General features: G+C 44.4%; 1 protein-coding gene across 4 annotated transcripts in view; it reads right to left on the bottom strand.

The window, feature by feature from the left end:
- PRKAR2B (protein kinase cAMP-dependent type II regulatory subunit beta) overlaps window positions 1-13,427 on the bottom strand; it is a 93,456-nt gene that overhangs the window by 36,874 nt on the left and 43,155 nt on the right. For all 4 annotated transcript variants that reach the window (XM_033959514.1, XM_033959515.1, XM_033959517.1 and 1 more), the window contains 3 exons: window positions 11,020-11,072; window positions 5,757-5,840; window positions 803-909 (listed from right to left, as the gene is read on the bottom strand). In XM_033959514.1, coding sequence (XP_033815405.1) covers window positions 803-909; window positions 5,757-5,840; window positions 11,020-11,072 — 244 coding nt within the window. The remainder of the gene's footprint in view (window positions 1-802; window positions 910-5,756; window positions 5,841-11,019; window positions 11,073-13,427) is intronic.

Below are 13,427 nucleotides of genomic sequence, written 5' to 3'. Positions count from 1 at the left end.
GAAAAATTACCTCATGACATCTTTGGAACTCAAAGCTTTAGGCCTTTTTTTTTACTAAGGTGCGCTAACCGATTAGCGCGCGCTAAATGCTAACGTGTGCATGTTAGTCTATGAACACGTTAGCATTTAGCGCACGCTAATTCAATTAGCATGCTCTAATCGGTTAGTGCACCTTAGTAAAAGAGGGGGGTTAATGTTATAAGTGAAGAAAGCACCGAGTGTGCTAATATTTATGCCAGCTGTAAAACTAGTGTTTACATTGGTACCTGATGTAAGCTAGCAGTATAGAATAGTGCTACAGTCACATAAAGTGTGCTTAAATTGTGGTACCCGGTAACAGAATTGCCCCCATAGTATAGAAACCATCAACAGGGTTAGCAGAAGCAATATCCAGATAGGGCCTATGAAAATCTTGGTCAGCAGCACTTATCCAGGTAGCAGATGCTCTTATCTGGTAAGTGCTTTAGAATATTGATCCTTTAATTTTCAATAGGTAGTAGCAGAAGGATGGCTTTATTTAGAAAGCTAAGCAGGTATCATTTGATGGTCACACAGCACAAAACACATAGGGCTCCTTTTACAAAGGTGCGTTAGAGCCTTAACACGCGGAATAGCGTGCGCTAAAATGCCATGCGCGCTAGCCGCTACCGCCTCCTCTTGAGCAGGCGGTAGTTTTTCGGGTAGCGCGCGCTAATCCAGTGCGTGCGCTAAAAACGCTAGCGCACCTTTGTAAAAGGAGCCCAAAGGATTTCAGTTTCAAAAAAGTGACTTTTAGCAATATCAAGATGCTTTAAGAGTTTACCTGTCGATGACATAAAAATTGTCTCCATCGTCCCCTTGATCGATAACATGTTCCTCACATTTGACTAATTTTTCAAACATGGCATCTAACACCTGAGACATCTGTTCCTACAAGGAGATGGAAATGTTAGCAAGCAGGCCCATGTAAGAGCACCAGTGTTTCCTGATTTCTGAAGAGGGTAAAATGCATTGGTGCGTATCATCATCTTCACTGCTGTCTGCTCTGAGGTACCACCAGACTCAGCTGCTAGAAAATCTAATGAACATATCACCAAACTGTCTGGGATCTAATTGTTCTCTTCTTCCTTCCCTTCCACCCCACTCTTTCGACCCATCTCTCTCCTTCTTGTTTTCTTTGACCTGAAGGCCTGGTGGGCATAACCTATTGCTTCACAGCTTTCGTTTACTAATTAGAATTTTCTTTTGATGTTCACATGTTTTATTTAGCTGTTCTCTTTTTCTAGATTTTGCACAACAGTGAGCAGCCTAAATAATGTATTCAGTGTTATTATAAAATTAAAATAATGGCCTTCAGTAGCCATCAATACAAATTTTGGCATTGGGCAGCTTTTATCAGAAGTTGTAATAGAACCCCAAATCCAAAGTAATACCTTATTCACCTGCATTTCAATGTTGTACTCTGTTAAAATGTTTACTGTCACCTAGCAAATATTTCTTGACATGCGTTTGGACTGGAGCAGTGGCGTAGCAAGGATAGGAGGCATCTGGGGCAGTGGCGCCCCCCCCCCATTCCACCTCCCCACCGAGCATGCACACCCCTTCTCTTCCCCATACCTCTTTAACTCCCATAGCACGAGGAGCAGCACCAACTTGCTGCTCACATCAGCATCGGCTCTCCCTCTAACATTGCTTCCTAGGTACAGGAACAGGAAGTGACATCAGAGGGAGAGCCGACGCTGGCGTGAGCAGCAAGTTGGAATTGTGTCTTCGCTATAGATAGGTGCCAGAAATGTAGGCCAGGGTTTTCTAGGCCTACATTTCCGGCATCTATTTTTGTCATGAATCACACCTATGAAGGCCCTTTAGGCTGCCTAACGAGATTTCAGGCATTAGCCACACCCAAAGTGGTGTTCGGCGGCCTAAAGCGCCTAGATAGGCACAATTCCAGTGCGTATTATTATAAACGGTGTGAGTGTTTGCCATTTTAAAAGGCATTTGTGGTGCAGTGGTTGGAGCTATGGCTTCCTGAGGTTGTGGGTTCAAATCCTGCACTGCTCCTTGTGACCCTGGGCATGTCACTTAATCCCCATTGCACATAAACACATAAGCATTGCCTCTGCCGGGTCAGACCAGGGGTCCATCGCGCCCAGCAGTCCGCTCCCGCGGCGGCCCCCCAGGTCCGTGACCTGTAATTGGTCCTTACCTAAATTATTTGTCTCCTATTCATTTAGTACCTGTACCTATACCCTTCAATCCCCTTCTCCTTCAGGAAGTCATCCAATTCTTTTTTGAAGCCCAATATTGTACTCTGCCCTATCACCTCCTCTGGGAGCGCATTCCAGGTGTCCATTACCCTCTGAGTGAAGAAGAACTTCCTAGCGTTCGTTTTGAATCTGTCTCAAGTATGTTAGATAGAGTGGGAGCCCACCAGAACAGTTAGGGAATAATGCTTGAGTACCTGAATAATTTGTAATCCGCATAGAATTGTAGGATATGGAGAATATACATTAAAAAAAAAAATAAACAGCTTGCTTATTCTTTAAGTAATATGGCCTATTTTATCTAAGGACCTTAAAAAAAAAAAAAAAAATCAAACAAGGAGTTTTAAATTTGGCCCTGTAAGGTACTAGTAGCCAGTCTAGTTTTTTCCAGGAAGGGTTTAATGTGGTCACGTCGCTTGCAGCCTTCTGTCAATTGTGCTGCAGCATTCTAAATTAGTTGGAACAGATGCAAAATAGAGAATGACACGGTGGATGTTACCCATGGCTAGCCATGAGTAGCCGCGGGTAACCCACCAAAACTGTGGAGGGGGGAAAGGTGCTCACCACAGGTGGAGCGGTGAATGGCCTTGTTCCCGCAGTTAAGAGAGGGAACGTGCGCAGTCACTGATCGTGGCGGCCCCCTCCCTCTCTCCTTCCTACCTACCCAAATCTATCTCCCTCCCTCCTCCTTACCTTCGCAGCGCGTTTTAAGGTTTGAGACTTGTTGCATCAGAGGAGAAGCTTCCGCCCACACACGCACATGACTGCACGAACACTCCGGCGGCTTTCAACAAGCTACTCAAACCTTAAAATGCACTACGAAGGTAAGGGGGAGGGAGGGAGATGCACGGACCGGGCGAGGGCTGTCGAAGGGCAGTGAGGTGGCAAGAGAGAAGGGTGGATGCTACAGGGACGGGGTGGTGAAGGGGACAGCAGGGACGGGGACAGGACGGCGAAGAGGTTGGCAGAGACGGGGCGGTGGTCCGGTGACGGGGCAGTGCCGGGGACAGATTTTTTCCCCATGTCATTCTCTAATGCAAATCTCTTTGTTAGGCCAGTGTACAAGGCATTACAGTAGCCTAGTAGTGATATTATTGTGGGTGGACCACTTGTTTTTTCAATATATGGAGAGAGATTTTGTAGCTGCTATAGATGATAGAGACAATTTGTAAAGGTTGTTTGCATTTCTGGGATCAGAGTGAGTAATGAGTCTAGCAGTATCCTCAGATTTCTGACCTGTGATTTTAGAGGGGGTTCATACGTCCCAAAAGATACTTTGAGGTCAGCTATTTGTGCCAATCAGTGCTCGTTAAGACCTCCACTTTACATACTTTTGAGGCCTCTGAGGTCCTCTTAAGTAACATCACTATTTGTACCTTCGTCAAAAGAAATTGTATGATGTGACTGATTGATTGATGTGTTCATTTTTATAGCCCGTCCTCCCCAGAAGCTCAGAACAGGTTAAAATAAAATAAAATTAGGTACTTGGAAATTCCCTACTACTATTTATCATTTCTATAGTGCTGAAAGGCGTGCACAGCGCTGTACATTCAACATATAAAAGACGGTCCATGCTCAGAAGAGCTTACAATCTAATTTGGACAGACAGACAGGACATAAAGGGGTTGGGGAGTTTCTAGCAGAGAGAATGATTGGATGGACACAGGTATCTTACGGTACGTGGGAATTAGGAGTTGAAAGCAGCCTTGAAAAAGTGGATTAACTTGGATTTGAATACTGCTAGAGACGGAACCTGACGTAACGACTCAGGAAGTCTGTTCCAGGCATACGGTGCAGCAAGATTGAATGGACAGAGCCTGGAACTGGAAGTGGAGGAGAAGAGTATAGATAGGAGGGATTTACCGGATGAACAGAGTTTACTGGGATGAGGAAGAGCATAGGTGGAGATACGTCTATAAGAGGAGTTTGAACTGTATTCAGGAATGGATGAGGAACCAATGAAGTGATTTGAAGAGAGGGGCAATGTGAGTATGATGCTTTTCATGGAATATGAGTCATGCAGCAGAATTCTAAATGGATTGAAGGGGAGAAAGGTGGTTGAGCAGAAGACCTGAAAGAAGCAAGTTGCAGTGATCTAAGCGAGAGGTGATGAGTGTGGATAAGAGTTTTGATAGTGTGCTTGGAAAGGAGAGGTTGGATTTTGGTAAAATTATAGGGGAAGAAGTGACAGGCTTTAGCAGTTTGTTTGATCTGAGCAGAGGAGGAGAGAGAGGATTCAAAGATGACCCCAACGTTGCGAGCTGACAAGACAGGAAGGAAGAGAGTGTTGGCTACAGAAACAGAGAATGGGGGAGGGGGAGATGGGTTTAGGCGGGAAGATAAGAAGTTTTAGATGATGGTGAGACACCCAGGTGGCTATGTCAGATAGGCAGGCTGAGATTGAGCCTTCTCAGGATAAAGCCCCACACTCTGGAATTTACTCCCAGAGGAGTTCTACGTCAGGAAGCAAATGAAAACCTCATTTCTCTCCCAAGCCTTCAAAACATAGGGTGACTGACTATATATACTCACTCTGAACCTGGACTAGTTTGCTACACACACTGTTAGGAACTGACCTATCTTGTTTAACTGTATAAAAAACTTGCCTTGAGTTTAGCCACCCATCTGTTTATCCAAATGGACTCTGTACCACCCATCTTGTCCCCATCTGATACCTACACTTGGTCCCTTGGCTGTATGATAAGCTGTATTGTGTCATATCTATATTACTTGAATGTTCTAATGTGTGCTTATTAGGTGTTCCATAAGTAATATGCTGACATCTCTGCTATTTGAATTTCAGTGCTGTTAATAAGTAGATTTTTGAAATGGTTTCATGGTAGCCCTATTATTAAATTTCAATCTGCTGATTTTGAGTTTACCTTGTTCATTGTATTTATCCAGAAGTCCGGATTTCCCCGGATATGTGCTCCTTTGTCCAGGTTTTGAAAAGAAATCGTGTCGGGAGGGGGCATCTGCGGATGTCTTTCTGCCCGACGAACAGGCAGTGAGGGCAGGTCTGGGAGCGGAGCTGGGGCGTAACGGAGCAGGGATGGGTGGAAATGGATGAGTCTAGGGCAGGGGTGCCAAAGTCCCTCCTCGAGGGCCGCAATTCAGTCGAGTTTTCAGGATTTCCCCAATGAATATGCATGAGATCTATTTGCATGCACTGCTTTCAATACATATTCATTAGGGAAATCCTGAAAACCCAACTGGATTGCAGCCCTCGAAGAGGGACTTTGACACCTGTGGTCTAGGGGGTCCGGATTTAGGCTTGGTTTTATACAATAGTTGCATTTATGTACCTAAATGCCAGTATGTACGTACAAGGATGCGTACTTAAGCTAATATTCTATTACAGCAGTTCCATGCAGACTTGCTTTTAATTCTTTAGGTACCATTTACTGAATCCACCCCTAAAATCATGTAGTGTTGTTGCAGAATTAATTAAACAGCATACGCAAGCTAATATTTTTCTCATGAGGCTGACGTGGTTAGCATGAGCTTTCTTACTGGATCAAGGTTCTTGAAGAGAAGAATATCTTTACAAGCCTCTTGCAACCTGTTTCTCTGATCATCTGTTTTGGGATGGATAATCTAGAAGAGATCATGGAAAATTTTGCTTTAGTATTTCTTTATATTTATGCACAGTTCTTTCTAGTGGCATGCGGTGAGGGCTTTCAGGGGATTTAGTGAATCCTCAGCTCGGCAGCCCTGCTTTTTTATTGTTGTTGTTTACTTTTTACTTGATGCAGTTTGATTTGCTGAGTAGGCAGCCTGCTCAACCAGTCAAACTGCATCAAACAAAAAGAAAACCAAAAGAAAAAGCAGGGCTCTTCGGCTGGGGATTCTCCAAACCTCCTGAAGGCCCTGACAGTACTGGTCTGAATTTGATTGGCTGAGCAGCTTCTGCCTGTTGCCTGCTCAACCAATCAAATTCAGAGCAATGCCCTCATGGCCTTTAGGGGGTGGAGTGAATCCCCTGAAGGCTCAACCTGCATGCTACTGCTCCTTTTCTTAGGAGTCTTTTATTAACGATCAGCCCATGTTATCCTGTGGTAGATAACATGCACTAGTTTTAGTTAAAGACCCCGTTAGTCTTGCAATTGAATCTGAAGACATAACCTACAGAAATAACCTGCCTAGTTGCTCGGTTCCAGGGTGGTTATTCTAGGCCAGTTCTGGATTTCTGACAACCCTCTATCTTGATACCTTATGCAACCTGCAGCACTGATTTCAATGGGCAGTATCGGGGACTACAAATCCCACACTGCACTGGTCAATATGTCACCCTCATGAAACTGGGTAACTGTGCAGCTCGGAATCTAGCCGGTCTCCAATGGCTAGGTACTACATTCAACACAATAATCATATTTCAGAAGCATCTTAAACATACATCTTTAAAGAATTCAGCTGGTAGTATTAGCAAATTGTTTTATTTATGGGAGCAGTAGAGGAACCTAAGGTTAGGGCAGTGGACTGAGAAGAACCAGGGTGAACATGGTTCATTTCACTCATTAACATTTATATCCCACATTAGTCAAAAAAACATTTTTTGGTTCAAAATGGCTCAGAATACATTTACTATGGAATAAGATAAAATCCACATTAAAAAAATATAGGGATCCTTTTACTAAGGTGCGCTGGCCTATTTAGCGCAAAATGCTAACATGTCCATTATATTCTATGGACGCGTTAGCTAATATTTAGCGCGCAATAAATCGGCCAGCGCGCCTTAGTAAAAGAGGGGTATAATGTTCTGAAGAACATTAACTTGTAAATACTGTATACCTAAAACCGACATGGGCAACTCCGGTCCTTGAGGGCCGGAATCCAGTCGGGTTTTCAGGATTTCCCCAATGAATATGCATGAGATCTATTTGCATGCACTGCTTTCAATGCATAGCCATTGGGGAAATCCTGAAAACCTGATTGGATTCCGGCCCTCGAGGACCGGAGTTGCCCATGTCTGATCTAAAAGAACTACAAATCTACCACAAGTATTCATTTCCTATTTCCTAACAGAGATTTCTGAAAGGAATAAGGTTTTAGTTGTCTACAGAAAATCGAATAGTTATCTTGACTCCTGATACCAGAAGGAAGAGCGTTCCAGCAATCTACTAATACATTTTTTGCTGTAACTTTTTAGAATGATAGTTGCAGCTACCTCTTGGGGTGGAGTATTAGTACAACTAGCTCAGGGATCTCAAAGTCCCTCCTTGAGGGCCGCAATCCAGTCAGGTTTTCAAGATTTTCCCAATGAATATGCATTGAAAGCAGTGCATGCACACAGATCTCATGCATATACATTGGGGAAATCCTGAAAACCCGACTGGATTGAGACCCTCAAGGAGGGACTTTGAGACCCCTGAACTAGCTAGAAAGAAGCAATAATGTTCCTTATCTTGTAATGGAGACAAAAAACCAGTGGAACTGATGATCTTGATAACACCTTTATTTGAACAGGGTACAAAAATAGTAACAAATTATGACACAGACTCAACACGGGCCGTGTTTCGGTAGTTGAAACAACCTTCTTCTGGGGTCCTAAGCAATAAACAAATATGAGAAATGCGAAACAGCACCAGTAGTCTAAGGTCTGATTGGCCAATCAGGCCTTAGATTAAGTGGGGATGGGCGGACCCGCTATGCCTAAGGCCTGATTGGTCCAGGCTTCTAGAGCCTGGGCCAATCAGGCCTTAGGCTTCGGCGGGATGGGCCGGGAAGGGGCGAGTCCGCCTCATTGCGACGAGGCGGGCTTACCGGCTGGACGGGCAAGAACCGTCTGGCCTGAAGAACAGGTTAGTTTGGAGGTTTGGGGGTTGTTAGCGCCGGGGGGGGAGGTGCGTCTTCGGGCAGGAGGGATTGGACACCCTCCTGCCAGCGATCGGTAGTGTCGGGGTGGGAGGGAGATCGGTAATGTCGGGGGGGGGGGGGGCGGTCGGTAGTGTCGGAGGGGGGGGCATCCGATCGGACAGGCCGCGGCCCGCTATACTTATAGCGGCAGAGAGATCCCTTGCCGCGATAAGTGTAGCGGGCCGTGTCTAATCTAACCCGATTCTCTAACCAGCGTCTGTAACATGGACGCCGGTTACAGAATCGGGGTTTTAGTGTAGGCCGATTCTGAATAGGACGCCTCTCCCGGGCGTCCTATACAGAATCAGGGCCTAGGTGTCTTGCGGGCCTCGCCTTCAATATAGGCGGCCTGCCTGGGGAGCATTTTTTTTAAAAAACGTGCATCCCGATTGGCTGATTAGACAACTGTAGGACGCCTACAGCTGCCTAAAATCGGGACGCACTTTGGAGAATCAGGGCCTAAGTGTCTATAAATGATGGAAATATTTCTTGATGCCAGCAACGGTTGATGAATCTGTTGCAATAACAGTAAGATGCTTGAGCAACTGGACAAATGATGGAAGGGCATTGCAGATGGTAGGAGTCTGATCAGCAGACGAGACTCTTGTTGCCACATCAAAGGCAGACAAGACATAAATGATGTCATTTAACAGTAGCTCATTTAAATTCAAAAGCAGTTAAAAAAAAAAGCATTGAATTCAGTTGCCAATTGTCTAAGATGTGTCAAGTTTTTACATAATGATACTAGTCTCAATTTTTAGAGAATGACACAGGGACAGAGTTGATCCCTTTCCCCATGGGCTCTGTCCTTTTCCCATCCCTGCCCCTTGGGCTCTATCCCTATACTCGCCCCCTTGGGCTCTCTCCCTGTCCACGTCCCTCAGTTAACCACGGATACTGGTCCCCATGTCATTCTCTACACTGAATATCTTGGTTTTCAGTAGCTCCAGTAAGTTATCCAGGTACCGCTGTTCCCAAATAGCTACCTGGGCTTTTTATACAGTTCTACTTGCTCAGATAGTTATCCAGGGCATTGTGATATCTGGATTACCTCGAGGACTAACCTGACTCCACCCCCAGACTCCACTGAATCCCACTGAATATTGATTGGTCAATTTTTTAAAAAAAATTTAAGGCCTGCAAGTTGCACCTAAGGTACAATTCACATATTCTCTCCAAGTCTCATTTTAATTTTTGGGTGGGAGATAAACAATGCAACTCTTTCATAGAAGGCATGAGTTGAGTGCCCGCTGATTAATGCTGGAGTTTCTGAATATTGTATGTTCTTATAGCTGCAAAGACCATCAAAGAAATAAGCCCCAAATACTTTTCTGGTTTGTTTTCTTGTATATAAGAATGCACGCCTGGTACATAGCTCAGTTCTTTTGACACTAGTCTTCAAAGAGGCGATCTAACATGGACACTTTAAAGAGACTTGAGTCTTGAGAGGGTATGAAAGCCCTTAGGTTGCCCCACTGCATTTCAACATATTAATGGAGCCAGAAGGCAAAGTAGGATAAAAACAGCTCTAAACCACAAAATAACTCAAGTGTCAGTTTGCTACCAGCATAATAGCATTTCAGATTTCAACGGCGTACCAAGAGTGCCTTGGCACCAGTGCTCATAAGACAGTGTATCCATCTGTCTGCTTGTTCAGTGGGAAAATAATGGATTGAATATCTGTTCTGCAGCTACAACAAATGGACCATAATCAAACACAGTAGCAGTGTAAAAAGAGAGGAAGTGACCTTATGTTTAGAGCAACAGATTGAGAACCAGAGAAGCCAGGTTCTAAATCCTGCTTCTGCTACTAACACTCTTTAGGGCTAATTCTATAGCAGAAAGACACCTACAGTATTTTGGCATTATTTTATGAAGACACACAGGCGCTTATATGACTTTATAAAATGCTAGCACAAAGCCAGTGGCAATAGCACCAACATTCAAGGCATGGACATTACCCCCAAAGTCTATAAATGGCACGCACATTTCTACATGCAAATGTAATTAGTGCCAAAAAGTGAGTACTAACGATCAATTATTGCTGTTAATTGGCATGTTGGTGGTGGCGGCTGTGGAAGAGGGAATGGGAGGATGCTCAAAGCTGTCTTTGTAGGAAGTGCTTCTGTCCAAGGGTTGAAGGCGATTGGACAAAAGAGATGACGGGAAGCGTAGCGGAGTGAGACAGAAGATCTGTAGGGACTCTAGAGAGATTGGAGGAAGTGGCTAGAAGTGCAGACACCAGCTCCCCGCGGCCCGGCAGAGGCCCTGCACCAGAGTGAACTCACGCTGCCACCCAGAACTCCCCCATCTCTGCTGACCCTTACCCCTGCCTGTCCCACAGGGCACCCCTGGCAATCCTGGCCCACAATAGTTGGCCCAGACCCAAGGCAGAGGAAACACTGGAACACCAACAATGGAACAGGTACTCTAATGATGCTGGATGGGGTGAAAAAGGTGGAAATAGGAAAGGTAAAAGGGGAAATGGGAATATTGGTAGGTAAAAAGAAGGGAGAAGGGCTACTGATGGACAGGGGGAGCAGGGAAGGGGTACTGCTGGACAGGGGGAGGTAAAAGAAGAGAAAAGGGCTACTGCTGGACAGGGAGAGCAGGAAAGGGGTGCTGCTGGACAGGGGGGAGAGACAGAAAGAAAGGGGGGCAGGGAGAAAGAAAGAAAGACACACATATAGAAAGAGAGAAAGAAATGCCTAAGTCTACACATCTATTCTAGCACCCGTTAATATAACGGGCTAAAAAACTAGTGAACATATAATACAGAGGATAATGAACATAATACAGAGACGCCAGAATCTTATGCAAACGATATTCTTCAAAAGATTTACATGTATCGAAAAAATGGTGGTGCTCTAGTGCTTACTGTGCATCAGACTGATGCTATGAAGACTATGTACGAACTTACCCTTGATTCTGTTTCATCCTCTTCTTCATCAGGGTTATACGCTTCTGCACACACTAAAGCAAGGAACATACATCAGTGTGAGGAAATGCATGGAAAATATATGACACTTTAATAAGAAACAAGGGAATAATTCTATTAGGTGTGCACTAACATTTATGTGCTGACTGCATGCGTAAATGTTTAGAATAATGGCATATGTGTGCATGTAAGCACATAAATACCAGAATTCTGCCTGTTCTATTCTATATGCAAATACCTTACACAGTGAATACTATAAACTATCCCCCAAATTCCATAAATGGTGCTCAGAATTACGCACACACATTTGGGCATGTGCCCAGGTTGTGCACATAATTTAATTTAGTAATGAGCCCTTAGGCAGTGGAACGCTGATTTGTTTGGGGGGGAACCAGGAGCTCCGCCCTAGCGCACGACCTCTCAGCAGCTCCCGAGACTTCTATCCAACTCCTCCCGGTGCAATAGTTTTAAATCTCTGGGCAGCCGCTGCACAGCGTCTACGAGCAGGCCTGCCCCCAGAAGTAAAATGAAGGGGGCTCTTCTCTAACATGTAATTTCTTTTTTTCCCTTACTTTTCCACTCAACTTATAAACTTATGTAAACCTTTTCCTACCCTTTCTCATTTTTAAGTTCTTGTAAACTGTGCCGAGCTCTACTTCCGTGGAGATGATGCGGTATATAAACTTAAGAACATAAGGTTTAGTTTAGTTTAGTTTAGGGTTCCTGGGCAGATGGGAAGGAGGGCAGGAAACAAACGGTGACTGAAATTTTTGGGGAGGCAATGGCCCCTCTGGCTTTCCCCCTTCCAACACTTATGAATGAGTCAATTAGTGCCAATCATAATTTGGCCCTATCAATTATTGCCATTATGTTCTCTTAGGCTTCTGCAACTGGCATCATGATTGTTGCTGTTGTCTGGGTCTCACCACTTCTGGGTAGGTACAACCGATATTTCAGTCATCATGCTGTGGCTTTCTTGAGGATATACTGTGAGGTCTGTAGTTTGTCTTTATATATAGTGGGTCCACTGACCTGATTGAGAACAGGGAAGACGGTTGTTCATGAATTTTGGCGGGAAAGTTTGTTGGTCACAAATTTGTAATGTGCTGGGAAAATTTTGTTGGTCTCAGATTTGAATTATGGAGGTTTGAAAGTTCATTGGTAACACAAATTTGAATTTTGGCAGGAATGTCCATTGGACACAATTTTTAATTCTGGTGGGGGGAAGTCTGTGGTCACATTTAAAAAAAAAAAAAAAAATTCTGTCAGAAAAAAGGAGGTAGTGGAAACTTTTAGATGGAGAGAGAAGGCGTTTATCCTTGGCCCCAGTCATTTTTGCGCTAAATTTCTTTTGGATGAGTGGTTGCCATGTTTTGTTTTTGGATAGGCCTTATCTCAGTTGAAGTTATTGGGGGTGTCCTGCTATCTCTAGTTCCTCTTCGATTTTTCTCAGCCACCAACAGTTTCCTTTCTCCAGGACTCTTATGTCCTCAAATCTAATCGTATGACCAGTTTCTCTGCCATGGAGGGCTGCAGCAAATTTCAATGGGTCTGGAGGTAGGTTTGTAAAGGTTGGGTGGATAAGGACCCCATAGTGCTGTTAAGGTAATGCAGAATTTCCCATAGGCATGTTCAGTATGACGTTATGATTTGGGACAATAAAAGTCTCACTACGGGGATGAATCTTTTGGATGATGCAGGGAAAGTTTATAGCAGCTATTTGTTAAAAATTACTTTGCATTCATACAGGCCCAATAATATATATGTTTGATTTCATCACAGGTTATACAGGAGGACATTAAATAAATAACTGAAGAGAGTTTTAATAATGTGTAGAGCCAGAGCACTGTGCATACCACTGCCAGCTCTACTTACCTCTCTCTCCTCCTTCCTCCCAAGACAAACAGAGCTATCAGTGCTCTGGCCCTGCACACGATTTAATTTTCTTTGCAACCTCAGGGAAGGGAAGAGAAGATCACCCATCCTATTCATTCTTTCTGCTGTGGACTCGGGCAGGCAGTGGCCCATCAGAGATATCAGTGATGGGAGGGTGGAGGGAGAGAAAGAGATGGGGCAATTATGGGGTAAGAGGATGAAATGGGATGATGGTGAGGGATGGGACTTATGGGAAGAAAGAGAGAGAAGGACTATTGTGGGGGGGGGGGGGGAGAGACAGAGGGGCAATGCACCCCAAGGATTTTAACTTAGACCTCACCATCCCATATTGTCTGCCTTACTCCCTCTTTTACAAAGGTGCGCTAAGCTTTTTATCGCACACTAAATTTCAGCACGCACTAAACACGTGCTAAACTCTAATGCGTGCATGTTATCCTAAGGACGAGTTAGCAGTTAGCGCACGCATTAATTTAGTGCACACTAAATCCGCGCTA

Source organism: Geotrypetes seraphini, chromosome 9 (assembly GCF_902459505.1).
Source record: "Geotrypetes seraphini chromosome 9, aGeoSer1.1, whole genome shotgun sequence".
NCBI lineage: Eukaryota > Metazoa > Chordata > Amphibia > Gymnophiona > Dermophiidae > Geotrypetes > Geotrypetes seraphini.
Note: the sequence above shows the minus strand (reverse complement) of the source record. Positions and strands in the feature narration are given on the sequence as shown.